The sequence below is a fragment of the Cervus elaphus genome, chromosome 18 (assembly GCF_910594005.1).
Source record: "Cervus elaphus chromosome 18, mCerEla1.1, whole genome shotgun sequence".
NCBI classification, from domain to species: Eukaryota; Metazoa; Chordata; class Mammalia; order Artiodactyla; family Cervidae; genus Cervus; species Cervus elaphus.
Window position 1 is genome coordinate 111428235 of NC_057832.1, and position 17864 is coordinate 111446098.

General features: G+C 49.8%; 1 gene segment (V, D, J or C); it reads left to right on the top strand.

Annotated features, from left to right (window-relative positions):
* Positions 1 to 7015: 7015 nt before the first annotated feature.
* Positions 7016 to 7491, top strand: LOC122673915. The segment is given in 2 exon segments: positions 7016 to 7064; positions 7151 to 7491. Coding segments are annotated over 2 exon segments (390 nt in total).
* Positions 7492 to 17864: the final 10373 nt, after the last annotated feature.

Sequence of the window (17864 nt, forward strand, 5' to 3'; positions counted from 1 at the left end):
TCCTAAGTGGTCCTGTTTGAGTAGGCTCCCTGGGGTTCTCAAAGAGAATGCAACCTCAGTTAATTATTAATCATCCATAATTCGTTTGTAGTCCCTCAGGAGTAGGAGAGACAAACTGTGTGTGTGTATTCTCCATCAATACCTGTCTTTAGCATGTAAATAGCCTAGAGCCTGATGTTGGGAAAGACTGAAAGCAAAAGGAGAAGAGGGTGGCAGAGAAAGAGGTGGTTAGATAGCATCACCGACTCAAAAGACATGAATTTGAGCAAAGTCTGGGAAATAGTGAAGAATAGGGGAGCTTGGTGCACTGCGATGCATGAGGTCTCAAAGAGTTGGACTCAAGTTAGCAATTGGACCACAACACCACCAACAAAAACTAACCCAAGTTTGTAGCATCTCCCTCATCACAATCTTCTAAAAGTCAAAGTATTAAATATTTCCTGCATGAACACATTTTCTTTCTCTTGAAATACAAAATCAAAAATCAGCTAAGGCAGGCTGCTTTGTGAGTTTGTGTTTCTAATTGTGTGTATGTTCTTTAGAGAAACAAAACAATCAAAAACACAGTGGGATTGGCAAGCAGTGAAATATTTTCTAATATGAACACATTCCATGACTATTAAATCTGGGTAGACAATCTTGGTTTCCACACATACCACATAGGGACGCAGGTGGAACTGCCAAATTCCAGAAGTTTCTGGGGCAGAGCAAGGGGACAGTGCTAGTGCCTGGGGCCAGGAGGGTTAAGAGAAAGCTTCATTTGGGGTTTTTAATCTCTAGAAGACTGACTAGCATAGGCAATAATTTACAGGCTTGCTGTCCCAGCTAGGATCCATGAATGTCAACTCTGCAATGCTGAAGGAGACTCTGAGGTTGCAGAAAAAGTGAAGGGTACGGAGCTGGGATTTGGTAGGAAAGAAACAGAAAAGGGAAACACCAGCCTGAAGAGAGAAGCAAAGGAGCCACGGGGAAGGGCGTCGGGCATCAACCCAGCCTCGCCCAGAGCAGCAGTCCAGCTCACATGTCATCTAAGAGACTGCAGGACAGAGCAGGGTTCCTGGATCAGCTGACCTGGAATGAGAGGTCAGATTCCTGGGAACCTGTAGAGGCAATGACATCAGAGCAGTGACATCACTGCCTCGCCTCCAATCAGAGGAAGATGGCCCAGAACCCCGGCTCTCAGAGAAGCAGAGCTCTGAGCAAGGAGACGCAGGACAGCTCAGCCCCTCCTGCCATGGGCTGCAGCCCCGTCTGCTGTGTGGCTCTTTGTCTCCTGGCAGCAGGTGGGTCCTTGGCACAGGAGAGAATCTGTGTTCCTAGGCTGCCTTTGCCTGAAACCAAGGCACCATCAGCTTCTCTCCTGCGTTCCTTCTCAGCCCCAGTCTTCTTCCGCCACAGGCCTTGTGGATGCTGGAGTCACCCAAACCCCAAGATACCTGATTAAAGCAAGAGGACAGCGAGTGACCCTGGGATGCTCCCCTGTCTCTGGACACCTCTCTGTGTACTGGTACCAACAGGCCCTGAGCCAGGGCCCCCGGTTCCTCGTTCAGTATTACAGGCAGGAAGTGAGGGGAGAAGCACAGCTCCTGGATCAATTCCCAGGGGAACAGTTCAGTGACTCTCGCTCTGAGCTGAACTTGAGCTCCTTGGAGCTGATGGACTCAGCCGTGTATCTCTGTGCCAGCAGCCCAGACACAGCCCTGCATGATCTGGTGCCTCTGGCACAAAAACTCTCCTACCCCAGCTCAGGATGTGTGGTGAGGGTGACGGCCTGCCTTCCAGGCCTAGATAGATCCGATAGTCTCTCCGAGACATCCTTCCTCTGCTGTGGAAGTCCCCCTCTGCAGCGGCCTGGCCTGGGTATTAGACTCCTGTATTGTGGGTCCCACTGTCTCTTGGACCAGAGAGACTCTGAGCACAGGTGTGGGTCCCATGGACTTACCAGGCCCCAATTCAAGGCTTGTTTGTAGCTACATCATCGGGCTCATTCATTGCTTCTGACTTTAGTTTCTGTGTTTTTGTCTCTGAGGCCCCAGGAATGGTTAGTTCCCCAGACCCCAGACATGAGATTGGGTTCCATGGAAACGAGCACATCAGGAGGTCACCACGGTCACCCACTCATGACCAGGTGCATGATATTCAGGTTCAGAAATTATTGAGAAGTTGGAAATCACAGCAGCAGAGCATAGCAGGAGGCACAGGGTCCTTCTAAACGTGAGGTCTGTGCGGTGTGATAGAGTCTAGTCTCTAGGATGTCAGTCACTGAATGGTCGCCACTTTCACAAGGAAGTATCCTATGCAATGGATGTCTCATGTAAAATCAGAGCATTTCTCCTTTGCCCGGGGTCAGCCATCTCTCCCGACATCCCTCCCCGTCTGGACTCCTTTGTGCCAACATGTCATCCGTGGTGCTGGGCAGCCAGCTTCTCTCCTCCAAGCAAGGTGGGCCACAGGCCTGAGGTGGTTCGGCCTGCTGCCCCCCCACCCCTCAGACACCAGAAGACGTGCTCAGGTGAGCATGACGGCACTGAGCCTGCGTTTGACAGGCACCCTGTCAGTCAGTGAATTAATAAGCAATAGAGCCCAAGGATTCCTCAGGTGTTGATGAGCCTGCCCTAAGGTTGGGGAAACAGATCCAGAATCATTGTGGGTGGAAGGACATGAACAAGACTGCTGTCAATTAAACAAAGTAGAAACATGAGGGATTACTGGGGACACGTGAGTCCTAAAGGGCAGCAGGTAGCCCTGAGGAATTTCCCTGAGATTCAAAACCACAGAAATATGTAGATAAAGAAAATGAATGTATGTATTAATGAACAGCTATTTCTGGGATAAAATGTACATAAAGTTGCGAACAGTTTTACGGAGTTTACAAGAACTTGTAAGGCTTATGTGCATTGAGCTGGATGGGTCTCCCTGTTGTGAACTGTTCAGTTCATTCAGCCGCTAGGTCGTGTCTGACTCTTTGCGACCCCCTGGATTGCAGAATGCCAGGCTTTCCTGTGCATCACCAACTCCAGGAGGTTATGCAAACGTATACCCATCACGTCGGCAATGCCATCCAACCATCTCATGCTCTGTCGTCCCCTTCTCCTCCTGCTTTCAATCTTGCCCAGCATCAGGGTTTCTTCAAATGAGTCAGTTCTTCGCATCAGGTGGTCAAAGTATTGGAGTTTCAGCTTCAGCATCAGTCCTTCCAATGAATATTCAGGACTGACTTCCTTTAGGATGGACTGGTTGGATCTCCTTCCAGTCCAAGGGACTCTCAAGAGTCTTCTCCAACACCACCATTCAAAAGCATCAATTCTTCGGCACTCAGCTTTCTTTATAGTCCAACTCTCACATCCATACATGACTACTGGAAAAACCACAGCTTTGACCAGATGAACATTTGTAGGCAAAGTAAATATCTCTGCTTTTTAATATGCTGTCTAGGTCGGTCATATGTGAACTGTTCACTTAGGATCATTTCTGATTTGAGCCTCTGGAGGAGGGGGCGTGGCCCCTTTAGTGACAGGTTGGCTCTGGGGCCTGGCAGGGACAGTGACATCTCAGAAGGACTCCCTGGAGAGCCCCTCTCCCCTCTCATCCACACTCAGACCAGAGGACCCTCCACCTGCCCCGCCCCCGACACGAGCCCCTGCCTCCTGGGCTGTGTGGTCTTCTGTCTCCTGCAGGCAGGTGAGTCCTGGGGGCAGGGTCCCCTTGGGGGTCCCGGCACTGAGCATGTCCGCTGTGACTGCAGCATCGGTCCTCCTTCTCCACAGGGGCGGTCCACGCTGGTGTCACTCAGGACCCCAGATTCCAGGTCGTGAGGACAGGACAGAGTGTCACACTTAATTGTACTCAGGATCTGAGCTATAGCTATATGTACTGGTACCGACAAGACCCGGGACATGGGCTGAGGCTAATCCATTACTCAGTTATCCCTCCTGCCACGGAGAAAGGAGACATGACTGACAGGTACATTGTCTCCAGACCAAACACACAGAACTTCCCTCTCACGCTGGAGTCTGCCAACAGCTCCCAGACGTCTGTGTACTTCTTCGCCAGCAGTTACTCCACGGCTGCACGGCCACCTCCAGTCTGTGCAAAAAGATGAGGGAAGCCCTGCGACCTGGAAGTAGGAGAGCTCCTTGCAGGCTTCTCGCACGCGGAGCCTCGGAGCCCAGGGCCACATGTCTGCAGTGTGACACGGAGTGTGCATCTCCTATCACGCCCAGCTGCATCTACGTTAAATACAGTGCACGGTTGGCTTTTTTAATTTCAAAGATTATAACTTTAATAATCAATGGGTTAATATATAATCTCTGTATATAAATCCATTACCTAGAATTAGTGATATTTAATTTATGTAGACAATCAAGAAATATGTGGATCTGACTAATCAGAGGGATCTAAGGAATGCAGTGTCCCAGGCTGTATTCCCCTGAGCTCATCAGAATGTCTGTATTGAAGGTCTGTGTGATTCCACCTCAGCATGCTACTGTCAGTGAAATTATTTTCTTCTTAATGGAAATGTTGGTTTCTACAGTCTTTTACCTCCAGAGGCTAAGAGGGAATTTGAAGACCAATCTGAAGTCAGCCAGGATGGGAAGATAGTAGAAAGTGTGTGTGTGTGTGTGTGTGTGTGTGTGTTCAGGGTGTGGGGTGTTTACATTCTTGCTTTAGACAGAAGGCACAGACCCATGAGACTCTGGACCATTGACCACTAGGAGGCGCTGTGGGCCCACGGTAATCAGGGGACTTGGGAGGGGTGGAGATTCACCCTGGGGAGGGCAGCTTTAAGGAACCTTGGCTACATGCCTGCCTGAGAAAGCAGGATTGAGATCCCTGAGATCCTGAGGTTCCAGGACACATGGGACCAGTACAGACTCCTCACTGCCAGGGAAAGTGGGGATGTGCCTGGATCCTCAGGATGTGCCCAGGAGATGGTCTCCTGGAGCTGCAAGCGAAGTGGAGGTGAAGGGGTTGGGGTGGCTGGTGAGGGCTGTGTGATTGTCAGCTGATTGCCTGGTGATTCCCAGCCAGGTGAGTGCCTGGCTGAGTGTTAGGCAGGGCCAGGCAGAGGACAACAAGCTCTGTTGTGGGCGTATGGGGACATGGGAATGGTGCACCCTTCACACCCACCCCTTGTTCAGGGTCTGTGAAGGGCAAGGAATGGTATAGAGGGCTCACCTTTGGTCCTGGCAAGGAGTACAGTGGACAGGTCAACCTGCAGAGACACAGAGCAGTGACGTCATAGGCAAATGCTCCAATCAGGGAAGCAGGAGGGTCAGCAGTTTACACCACTCACCCCAGGAGTCCCACCCCCAGCTAGCGGTGGTCTTGGGTTTCTGATGCTGCCATGGATTCCAGGACATCCTCTGCTGTGTGACTCTCTGTCTCCTGGGAGCAAGGGAGCCCTGGACACAGCGTGGGAGACTCCTTCTTGATTCTGTGTTGAGATTCTGCATCTTTGACTCTCAGGTCTTGGGAAAGATTACTCACCCAAACTCAAGACATGTGGTCCTACTCAGTGGAAACCAGCACATCAGGAGGTCACCACAGTCATGCAGTCAAGACTAGCTCCATGATTTGCAGGGTCCACAGTTTGAATATTATTGAGAATTTATTGTGTAAGGAAATGAACAGCACTGTGGTCAATTAGGCCAAGTAGATACCAACATCTGAAGGAGTCTTTGTGATGCGTGAGTCATAAAGGGCAGCATGAAGCCAGAAGGTTTTCTTCTTCAGTTTCAAAACTACAGAAGTATGTTGCTGTGTTTTAGTTGTAAAGTCCTGTCCAAGTCTTTGCGACCCCATGGACTTCAGCGTGACAAGCTTTGCAGCCCTTCACAATCTCCCTTAGTTTGCTCAAACTCATGTTCATCGAGTCAGTGACGCCATCCAACAATCTCATCCCCTGTCATTCCCTTCTCTTGCCTTCAGACTTTCCCAGCATCAGAATCTTTTCCAATGAGTCAGTTCTTTGCATCAGGTGGCCAAAATATTGGAGCTTCATCTTCAGTCCTTCCAATGAATATTCAGGATTGATATCCTTTAGAATGGACTGGTTGGATCTCCTTGCAGTCCAAGGGACATTCAAGAGTCTTCTCCAGCACCACAGTTTGAAACCATCAATTCGTAAGCACTCAGCCTTCTATAGGGTCCAACACTCACAGTCATATATGACTCCCAGAAAGACCATGGTTTTGACTAGACAGACCTTTGTTCCCAAAGTAATGTCTCTGCTTTATAATATGCTGTCTAGGTTGGTCATAGGTTTTCTTCCAAGAAGCAAACATCTTTGAATTTCATGGTTGCAGTCACGATCTGCAGTATGTTGGAGCCAGAGAAAATAAAGTCTGTCACTATTTCCATTGTTTCTCCATCTATTTGCCAAGAAGTGATGGGCCTGGATGCCATGATCTTAGTTTTTTTAAATATTGAGTTTTAAGCTAGCCCTTCCACTCTCTCTGTCACCTTCATCAAAAGGCTCTTTAGTTTCTCTTTGCTTTCTGCATAGGGTGGTGTCATGAGCATATGTGAGGTTATTGACATTTCTTCCAGCATCTTGATTCCAGTTTGAGCTTCATGCAGCCCGGCATTTCACATGGTGTCCTCTACATATAAACTAAATAAGCAGGTGACAATATACAGCCTGATATACTCCTTTCCCAATTTTGAGCCAGTTTGCTGTTCTACAGATGTATGTAGATAAATAAACATACATAGCAGTGAAGAATTATCTCTGGAATACAACACACTTAAAGTTGCAAGCTATTTACAGGAAGAATACAACAACTCATAAGGCCAATGTCCATTGAGCTAGATGGGTCTCCCTGTTGTGAACAGTTCTCTCAGGTTCATTTCTGATTTGAGTCTCTGGGGGAAGGGGCGTGGCCCCCTGAGTGACAGGTTGGCTCTGGGGCCTGGCAGGGACAGTGACATCTCAGAAGGACTCCCTGGAGAGCCCCTCTCCCCTCTCATCCAGACTCAGACCAGAGGACCCTCCGCCTGCCCCGCCCCGGCCATGAGCCCCTGCCTCCTGGGCTGTGTGGTCTTCTGTCTCCTGCAGGCAGGTGAGTCCTGGGGGCAGGGTCCCCTTGGGGGTGCCAGCATGAAGCATGTCCACTGTGACTGCAGCATTGGTCCTCCTTTTCCACAGGGCTGGTCCACGCTGGTGTCACCCAGGACCCCAGATTCCAGGTCGTGAGGACAGGACAGAGCGTGACACTTAATTGTACTCAGGATCTGGGTCATAACTATATGTACTGGTACCGACAAGACCCGGGACACGGGCTGAGGCTGATCCATTACTCAGCTGGGACTCCCTACACGGAGCAAGGAGATGTGTCCGACGGGTACAGCGTCTCCAGACCAAGCACAGAGAACTTCCCTCTCACGCTGAATTCTGCCAACCGCTCCCAGACATCTGTGTACTTCTGCGCCAGCATTGACTCCATGGTGCGGCACGGCCACCTCCTATCTGTGCAAAAAGGCAGATGAGGGCCTTGCAGCCTGGAACTTGGGGAGCCCCTTGCAGGCTCCTAGCACCTGGAAACTCGGAGCCCACAGAAATATTCTGGCAGTATAACCTGCAGTTTTGATCTTGGCTGGCACAGACCTGACAACAGGGCCTCATGGACATGTGTCTGCTCTCACTCTCTGTATATTCACCAGAGCTGCCATGTGAGCCTGAATTAAAGATGCTAGCCAGCTCTGACTTCTAGTCATCAGTGAAAATGAGGCCTCCAGGAGGGAAGGGTGTTGGGAAATCAGGTACATCTAGACCCTCTTGTCTCGCCCCGGGCACCACATGCCTGTCGCTGTGGAAGGTTCTCCCCAAGGCTGGCCCTTGTGTGGTCTCTGCTCTTGTCCAACTTCCCCAGATGTGGGGTCTTTCCTTTCCCACCTTCCTGGCCCTCTTTCAGACCCTTTTCTACTTCAGCCTTGCTGCTCCTCCCTGATCTGGGTCATGTCCTTGCCCGTCACCCAGGGAACCTTGTAATGATCCCTAAGTTTTCATGTTTGAGTAGGCTCCCTGGGTTCCTCAAAGAGAATGCAACCTCAGTTAATGATTAATCATCCGTAATTCCTGTAGTATCTCAGGAGAAGGAGAGGCAAGCTGTGTGTGTATCTATTCTCTACCACTGCCTGTCTTTAGCATCTAAATAGCCTAGACCCTGATGTTGGCAAAGACTGAAAGCAAAAGGAGAAGGGGCTGGCAGAGAAAGAGGTGGTTAGATAGCATCACCAGCACAAAGACATGAATTTGAGCAAACTCTGGGAGATAGTGAAGAACAGGGCAGCTTGGTGTGCTGCAATGCATGGGGTCTGAAAGAGTTGGACTGGAGTTAGCAATTGAACACCACCACCACCACCAAGAACTAACCCAAGTTTGTAGCATTTCCCTCATCACAATCTTCTAAAAGTCAAAGTATTAAATATTTCCTGCATGAACACCGTTTTTACTCTTGAAATACAAAATCCTAAAACAGTTAAGGCAGGCTGGTTTGTGTGTTTGTATTTCTAATTGTGTGTATGATCTTTAGAAAAACAAAACAAGCAAATACACAGTGAGGTCGGCAAACAGTGAAATATTTTCTAAATTGAAAACTTCCCGTGACTATCAAATCTGGGCAGACAATCTTGGTTTCCACATATAGACCACAGGGGGATGCTGTGGAACTGCCAAACTCCGGAAGTTTCAGGGGCAGAGCAAGGGGACAGTGCTAGTGCCTGGGACCAGGAGGGTTAAGAGAAAGCTTCATTTGGTGTTTTTATCTCTAGAAGCCTGACTAGCATAGGTGCTAATTTGCAGACTAGCTGTCCCAGCTGGGAGCCATGAACTTCAACTATGCAATGCTGAAGGAGCCTCTGAGGTTGCAGAAAAAGTGAAGGGTATGGAGCTGGGATTTTGTAGGAAAGAAACAGAAAAGAGAAACACCGGCCTGAAGAGAGAAGCGAAGGAGCCACAGGGAAGGGCGTCGGGCATCAACCCAGCCTCGCCCAGAGCAGCAGTCCAGCTCACAGGTCATCTAAGAGACTGCAGGACAGAGCAGGGTTCCTGGATCAGGTGACCTGGAATGAGAGGTCAGATTCCTGGGAACCTGTAGAGGCAATGACATCAGAGCAGTGACGTCCCTGCCTCACCTCCAATCAGAAGAAGACGGCCCTGAACCCCGGCTCTCAGAGAAGCAGAGCTCTGAGCAAGGAGACCCCGGACCGCTCTGCCCCTCCTGCCATGGGTTGCAGCCCCGTCTGCTGTGTGGCTCTTTGTCTCCTGGCAGCAGGTGGGTCCTTGGCACAGGAGAGAATCTGTGTTCCTAGCCTGACTTTGCCTGAAACCAAGGCACCATCGGCTTCCTTCCTGCCTTCTTTCTCAGCCCCAGTCTTCTTCCCCAATAGGCCTTGTGGATGCTGGAGTCACCCAAACCCCAAGATACCTGATTAAAGCAAGAGGACAGCGAGTGACCCTGGGATGCTCCCCTGTCTCTGGACACCTCTCTGTGTACTGGTACCAACAGGCCCTGAGCCAGGGCCCCCGGTTCCTCGTTCAGTATTACAGGCAGGAAGTGAGGGGAGAAGCATAGATCCCGGATCGATTCTCAGCAAAACAGTTTAGTGACTTTCGCTCTGAGCTGAACTTGAGCTCCTTGGAGCTGACGGACTCAGCCGCGTATGTCTGTGCCAGCAGCCCAGACACAGCCCTGCATGATCAGGTGCCTCTGGCACAAAAAGTCTCCTACCCCAGCTCAGGAAGTGTGGTGAGGGTGACTGCCTGCCTTCCAGGCCTACAAAGATCTGATAGACTCTCCCAGACATTCTTACTCTGGTATGTTTTAATGCTTCCAAGGATCATCCTCGGTATTATTTTACCTGTTTACACATCTGAGTGGAAGTGACTTGTCCGCATCTTATATGTCATTCCTTTCAGAGCAAGGAATTTGATTCAACCCTGTCCTCATTACTTGTGGTCTTCGCCCCCATTAAACTGTCCCCCACATAGAATAAATAATACACATAAACACACACACACACATACACACGTACATGTTTTAAAGCAAGTGGCTCACATATTTGTTAAGACTGGTAAGTCCAACTGCTGCAAGTGGGTCTGGTGCCTCTAGAGACTGAGGGGGAGCTGATGTTTAAGTTGAAAAGCAGAAGAACTAATGGCCCAGTGTGAAGACCAGCGGCGGACAATTCTCTCTTACTTGGGGGAAGATCAGTGTTTATGTCTGTTCATCTCTTCACCTGGTTTCATGAAGATCACCTACGTTATGGAGGGTCATCTACTTTATGAATTAAAATGTTAATCTAATCTATTATTAAAATATACCTATTCACATGTTGAAAGTGAAGTCGCTGAGTCGTGTCCAACTCTTTGCAACCCATGGACTGTAGCCCACCAGGCTCCCCCATCCATGGAATTTTCTAGGCAAGAGTACTGGAGTGGGTTGCCATTTCCTTCTCCAGAGGATCTTCCTGACCCAGAGATTGAACCTGGGTCTCCCATATTGCGGGCAGACGCTTTACTGACTGAACCAAAAAATGACTGTCTTTGGAGCACCCAGAAAAATAAAGCTAAATATCTAATGCGGAGTCAAGTTGACATATTGTATTAGTCAGGACACCATCTTCCATGGTTGCGCAAGAATTTAGTAAGCATGAAGTCCCTGAAGTCCCTGGCAGGTAACAGGACTTTGGATTTCTTGACTCCCTTTGCTAATCTCTGACAGCCTCCTCTAGTGCTTTCTAGGTCCGAAAGTAGATATGGACACATTGTGACTTCAAGCCCTATACTTGAGGTCTTCAGATGTCACAGGGAAGAAAGTAATTATGCTTGCTGGTTCAATACATGAGATAAACAGAGCATGTAACTTACCCTCAGGCGTTTTTACATCAACTTTATTGGCATAAGAATTACAGTAAACATTTGAATAATGTAAAGTTTGGGGGCCCTGACCTCCCCAAAATGTGAGATCATTTCATGTCAGGAGAAGCTTGCCTTTGATTAGACCCCAGCTACAAGTCACAGGAGTTGAGTTGAAAAGTCCCCCTTTCTGTAGCGGCCTGGCCTGCGCACTAGACTCATGTGTTGTGGGTCCCACCGTCTCTTGGACCAGAGACACTCTGAGCACAGGTGTGGATCCCATGGCCTTGCCAGGCCCCAATTCAAGGCTTTTTTTGTGGCTACAACATCAGGCTCATTCGTTGCTTCTGACTTTAGTTTCTGTGTTTTGTCTCTGAGGCCCCAGGAATGGTTAGTCCCCCAGACCCCAATGTGAGATTGGGTTCCATGGAAACCAGCACATCAGGAGGTCACCACGGTCACCCACTCATGACCAGGTGCATGATATTCAGGTTCAGAAATTATTGAGAAGTTGAAAATCACAGCAGCAGAGCATGGCAGCTAGCACAGGGTCCTTCTAAACGTGAGGTCTGTGCGGTGTGATAGAGTCTAGGCTCTAGGACATTAGTTACTGAATGGCTGCCATTTTCACAAGGAAGTATCCCATGCAAAGGATTTGTCACGTTAAATTGGAGCTTTTCTCCTTCGCCCCGGGATCAGCCATCTCTCCCGACATCCCTCCACGTCTGGACTCCTTTGTGCCAACATGTCATCCGTGGTGCTGGGCATCCAGCTTCTCCCCTCCAAGCAAGGTGGGCCACAGGCCTGAGGTGGTTCAGCCTGCTGCTCCCCCACCCCTCAGACACCAGAAGACGTGCTCAGGTGAGCATGACGGCGTGAGCCTGCGTTTGACAGGCCCCCTGTCAGTCGGTGAATTAATAAGCAATAGAGCCCAAGGATTCCTTAAGTGTTGATGAGCCTGCTCTAAGGTTGGGGAAACAGGTCCAGAATCATTGTGGGTGGCAGGACATGAACAAGACTGCTGTCAATTAAACAAAGTAAAAACATGAGGGATTATTTGGGACATGTGATTCCTAAAGGGCAGCAGGAAGCCCTGAGGAATTTCCCTGAGATTCAAAACTACAGAAATATGTAGATAAAGAAAATGAATGTATGTATTAATGAACAGCTATTTCTGGGATAAAGTGTAGATAACGTTGTGAACAATTTTACGGAAAGTTTCCAACAAATTATAAGGCCTATGTTCATTGAGCTGGATAGGTCTCCCTGTAAGGGAACTGTTCAGTTCAGCTCAGTCACAGAGTCATGTCTGATGTTTTTCGACCCCATGGGCTGAAGCACGTCAGGCTATCCTGTCCATCACCAACTCCTGGAATTTATTCAAACCCATATCCATCGAGTTGGTGATACCATCCAACCATCTCATCCTCTGTTGTCCCCTTCTCTTCCAGCCTACAATTTTGCCCAGCATCAGAGTCATTTCAAATGAGTCAGTTCTCTGCATCAGGTGGCCAAAGTATTGGAGTTTCAGCTTCCGCATCAGTCCTTCCAATGAATATTCAGGACTGATTTTCTAGGATGGACTGCTTGGATCTCCTTGCAGTCCAAGGGACTTTCAAGAGTCTTCTCCAAGACCACAGTTCAAAAGCATCAATTCTTTGGCGCTCAGCTTTCTTTATAGTTGAACTCATACATCCATACATGACTACTGGAAAAACCATAGATTTCACTAGAGGGACCTTTGTTGACAAAGTAATGTCTCTGCTTTTTAATATGCTACCTAGGTCGGTCACATGTGAACAGTTCACTCAGGTTCATTTCTGATTTGAGCATCTGGGGGAAAGGGTGTGGCCTCTGAGTGACAGGTCGGCCCTGGGGCCTGGCAGGGACAGTGACATCTCAGAAGGACTCCCTGGAGAGCCCCTCTCCCCTCTCATCCACACTCAGACCAGAGGGCCCTCCACCCGCCCCGTCCCCGCCATGAGCTCCTGCCTCCTTGGCTGTGTGTCTTCCGTCTCCTGCAGGCAGGTGAGTCCTGGGGACAGGGTCCCCTTGGGGGTGCCAGCACTGAGCATGTCCTCTGTGACTGCAGCATCGGTCTTCCTTCTCCACAGGGGCGGTCCACGCTGGTGTCACTCAGGACCCCAGATTCCAGGTCGTGAGGACAGGACAGAGCGCGACACCCTAATGTACTCAGGATCTGGGTCATAACTCTATGTGCTGGTACCGACAAGACCCGGGACACGGGCTGAGGCTGATCCATTAATCAGATGGCCCTCCGGTCATAGACAAAGGAGACGTGCCCGACGGGTACAGCGTCTCCAGACCAAGCACAGAGAACTTCCCTCTCACGATGGAGTCTGCCAACCGCTCCCAGACATCTGTGTACTTCTGCGCCAGCAGTTACTCCACGGCGCTGCATGGCTACCTCCTCTCTGTGCAGAAAGACAAGGGGCCCACGCGCAGGCTCCGAGCACCGGGAGCCTCACGCCCTGGGGACCACTGGCCGGCACTGTGACCCTGGATGTGCGATCTGAACAGGCCTGGATCTGACCCCAGGGACTCGGAGACACGTGTCCACCATCCGTCTCTCTTTCGGAAAGCATCCAGTTCTGACTAGTTCTACCTCTTACTCATGAGCTTAAGACCACCGGAGGGAAGAATATTGGTAAATCAGATACATCTAGACCCACTTGTCTCTCCCCAGCACCTCATTGCTGTCTCTCTGGAGGTTTCTCCCCTAGCCTAGCTCTCAAGTTCTCCCTGCTCTTGCCAACCAGAGGGGCGGGTCTTCCCCCTTTACTGCCTTGGCCTCAGCTCCCCTGCCCTCTCTGCTCCAGACACACTGCCCTCCCCTCATCTGAGTTATGGCCCTTCCCAGGACACAGGGAACATTGTAACCATGCCTAAGCCGCTATGTTTGAGAAAGCTCCTGCGATCATCAAAGAGAAAACAACCTCAGTTAATTAGAAACCATCCAAAATCCCTCAGGAGTCCATTCCCAGGATGAGAGACAGGCTGGGTATGTGTGGTCTCCTCCCTGCCCCTCTTTCTTAGCATCTCAATTAACTTGGACCAGGTTTCTACCATTTCCCTCAGAGAAATCTTCTCAAAGTCAAAATATTTCCTCCATGCTATCTTATTATATCAAGATTTTACAAGTTCATAGGAAATAAATAGGTTAATACATGTAAAGCCTCTTAATAAAATGCACTGGCTAGATTTTGGTAATGGGTTATTTAAATATGAAATCTGGAAATATATGGATCTGATTAATCAGAAGGAGGTCTGGAATACAGGTGTTCAGGCTGGCTTCAATTGTGATCATGAGAGTGCTTATTTCTTTTGCCGGTTACTCCATTTTAGCTAACTACTGTCATTATAGTGGAGCAAGAATTGTTTCCTTCTTAGTAGAAATGTCTGATCATACAGTGTTTTACCTTGACAGGCTAAGACTAGACTTGAAGATCAACCCTAGTTCAGCCAGGTGGGTAAGGGAGCAGATGAAGGATGTGTGTGTTTGTGTGTGTGTGTGCTTGTGTGTGTGTGTGTGTAGGGGTTGAAAGTGTGGAGTGTGGGGGATTTCTGTTCTTATTTTAGATGGAAGGCACAGATCTGTGAGACTGTGGACCATTGACCACTAGGAGGCACTGTGGGTCCATGGTAAGCTGGGTGCCCTGGGAGAGGTTGAGAGTCACCCTGGGGAGGGCAGCTTGGGGGCACCTTGGCTACATGCCTGCATCAGAAAGTAGGTTTGAGTTCCCTGAGTGGTCCAGGACATATGGACCCAGCCCAGACTCCTCACTGCCCAGGGGAGTGGGGACCTGCCTGGATCCTCATGATGTGCCCAGGGGGTCGTCTCCTGGAGCAGCGTGGGGAGCGGTGGGTGATGGATTAGTGTGGCTGGTGAGGGCTGGGTGAGGAGTGTCAGGCAGGGACAGGAAGAGAAGAGAAAGCCATGTTATGGGCATATGGGGACAGTGCTCACCTCACACCCAGCCTTTGCCGAGGAGCTGTGCAGGACGGGGAAGGGCATAGAGGAGCCCACCATGGGACCTGGCCAGGGGTGCAGTGGATCAGGAAACAGCCTGCAGGGACACAGAGCAGTGACGTCATAGGCAATGGTCCAATCAGGGAAGCAGGAGGGTCAGCACTTACACCTCTCAGCCCAGGAGCCCCGCCCCCAGCCAGCAGCAGTCTTGGGTTCCTGATGCTGCCATGGGCTCCAGGCTCCTCTGCTGTGTGACTCTCTGCCTCCTCGGATCAGGTGAGTCTGGACAGTGTGGGAGCTTCTGAGATGTCTTTGCCTCCATGAGATAGAAGCCTGGAGATGAGGGTTTAAGCAGGAGGCTTCCCTATGCTCTGCCCTCAGCTTTCTTGTCTCCTCCCCAGCAGGCCTTGTCAAATCTGGAGTCACCCAGACCCCCAAGTACCTGATCAAATCAAGAAAACAGCAAGCGACTCTGATGTGTTCCCCTGTATCTGGACACTGTTCTATGTACTGGTACCAACAGGCCCTGGGCCAGGGTCCCCAGTTCCTGTTCAGTATTATGATGGGAAAGTGTATCCCTCGGAGCTGACGGACTCCGCTCTGTATCTCTGTGCCAGCAGCCAAGACACAGCCCTGCGTGATCAGGTGCCTCATTGACAAAAGCACTCCTGCCCCAGCTCAGGAAGTGGTGCCCAGGGTGTCGGCTGCCAGGCTGCCAAGCCCAGTCTCTGGTAGAGCGATAGACTTTCCCAGACATTTACTCCTTGGTATGTTTAAATGCTCACTAAGGTCATTAAGATAAGTATTATTTTAACTGTTTGTAATTCTGAGGGATCGTGAGTTGCCCAGATCTGATACTTCATAAGTGTTACAGCGAGCATTCCGGCTCAAGTCTGTTCTCTAAACCTGTAGTCCCTTCGCTCACAGATATTTCTCTGTACAAGCAAATTACATTTATGCGTTATATTATCTGTAACAAGATACAATTTTGGGCTCTATGATATGAATTGCTACTCAATGACTGGCAGCCACACTTCACAAGCACATATTCCCACGAGAGGAATGTCTCAAATAAAAACAGAGCCTTTCTCGTTTACCCTGGCGTCTGCACCTCCCTCCAGGTCCCTCCTATGTCTGTATTCCTTGTGCCAAAACGTCATCCTGTGCTGGGCACCCAGCTTCTCTCCACCCAGAAAGGTGGGTCACAGGCCTGAGGGGGCTCTGCTGGCTCCCTTCCCCCAACACGGGAAACACGTGTGAACATGAAGGGGCTGTACCTGCTTTGACCGGTGGACCGTCTGTCAGTGAACTGGTTAGAAACAGACCAAACATTTCCTCAAATGGTGATGAGCCTGTGGTGAGGTTGGGAGCAGAAACCTGGAGAAACATGGTGGGTGGAGGGATATTCTCAGGACTGCGGTCAATGTTGCAGAAAGGAGCCTTGAAGTGCTATTGGGACACAAATCATAAAGGGCAGGAGGACGCCAGAAGGATTCCCCAGGATTCAAAACTCCAGAAATATGTAGATAAATACAAGTAATGTACATGTTAATGAAGACTTATCTGTGGACTAGAACTTAAAAAACATTTAATCAGTTTAACACTTACAGAAAAAATCTTTAACATTTACAGAAATGTTACAGCAATTTGTGAGCTTATGTCCATTGACCTGGATGGGCCTCCCTGTTCTGAACAGTTTTCTCAGGTTCATTTCTGATTTGAGCCTCTGGGGGAAGGGACGTGGCCCCCTGAGTGACAGGTTGGCTCTGGGGCCTGGCAGGGACAGTGACATCTCAGAAGGACTCCCTGGAGAGCCCCTCTCCCCTCTCATCCACACTCAGACCAGAGGGCCTGCCGCCTCCGCCCCTGCCATGAACCCTGCCTCCTGGGCTGTGTGGTCTTCTGTCTCCTGCAGGCAGGTGAGTCCTGGGGGCAGGGTCCCCTTGGGGGTGCCAGCACTGAGCATGTCCTCTATGACTGCAGCAATGGTCCTCCTTCTCCTAGGGGCGGTCCACGCTGGTGTCTCTCAGGACCCCAGATTCCAGGTCGTGAGGACAGGACAGAGTGCCACAGTTATTGTACTCAGGATGAACCATGATTATATGTGCTGGTACCGACAAGACCCGGGACATGGGCTGAGGCTGTTCCATTACTCAGTTATCCGTCCTGCCTCGGAGAAAGGAGACGTGCCCGACAGGTACAGTGTCTCCAGACCAAACACAGAGAACTTCCCTCTCACGCTGGAGTCTGCCAACCACTCCCAGACATCTGTGTACCTCTTCGCCAGTGGTTACTTCACGGCGCTACACGGCCACCTCCAGTCTGTGCAAAACGATAAGGGAAGCCCTGTGGCCTGGAAGTAGGAGAGCCCCTGGCAGGCTTATCACACGCGGAGCCTCGGAGCCCAGGGCCACACGTCTGCATTGTGACACGGAGTGTGCAGTCTCCTATCACGCCCAGCTGCATCTACGTTAAATACAGTGCACGGTTGGTTTTTTTAATTTCAAAGTCTTATAACTTTAATAATCAATGGATTAATATATAATCTCTGTATATAAATCCATTACCTAGAATTAGTGATATTTAATTTATGTAGACAATCAAGAAATATGTGGATCTGACTAATCAGAGGGATCTATGGAAAGCAGTGTCCCAGGCTGTATTCCCCTGAGCTCATCAGAGTGTCTGTATTGAAGGTCTGTGTGATTCCACCTGAGCATGCTACTGTCAGTGAAATTTTCTTCTTAATGGAAATGTTGGTTTCTACAGTCTTTTACCTCCAGAGGCTAAGAGGGAATTTGAAGACCAATCTGAAGTCAGCCAGGATGGGAAGACAGTAGAACAAGTGTGCGTGTGTGTGTGTCAGGGTGTGGGGTGTTTACATTCTTGCTTTAGACAGAAGGCACAGACCCATGAGACTCTGGACCATTGGCCACTAGGAGGCGCTGTGGGCCCACGGTAAGCAGGGCACTTGGGTGGGGTGGAGATTCACCCTGGGGAGGGCAGCTTTAA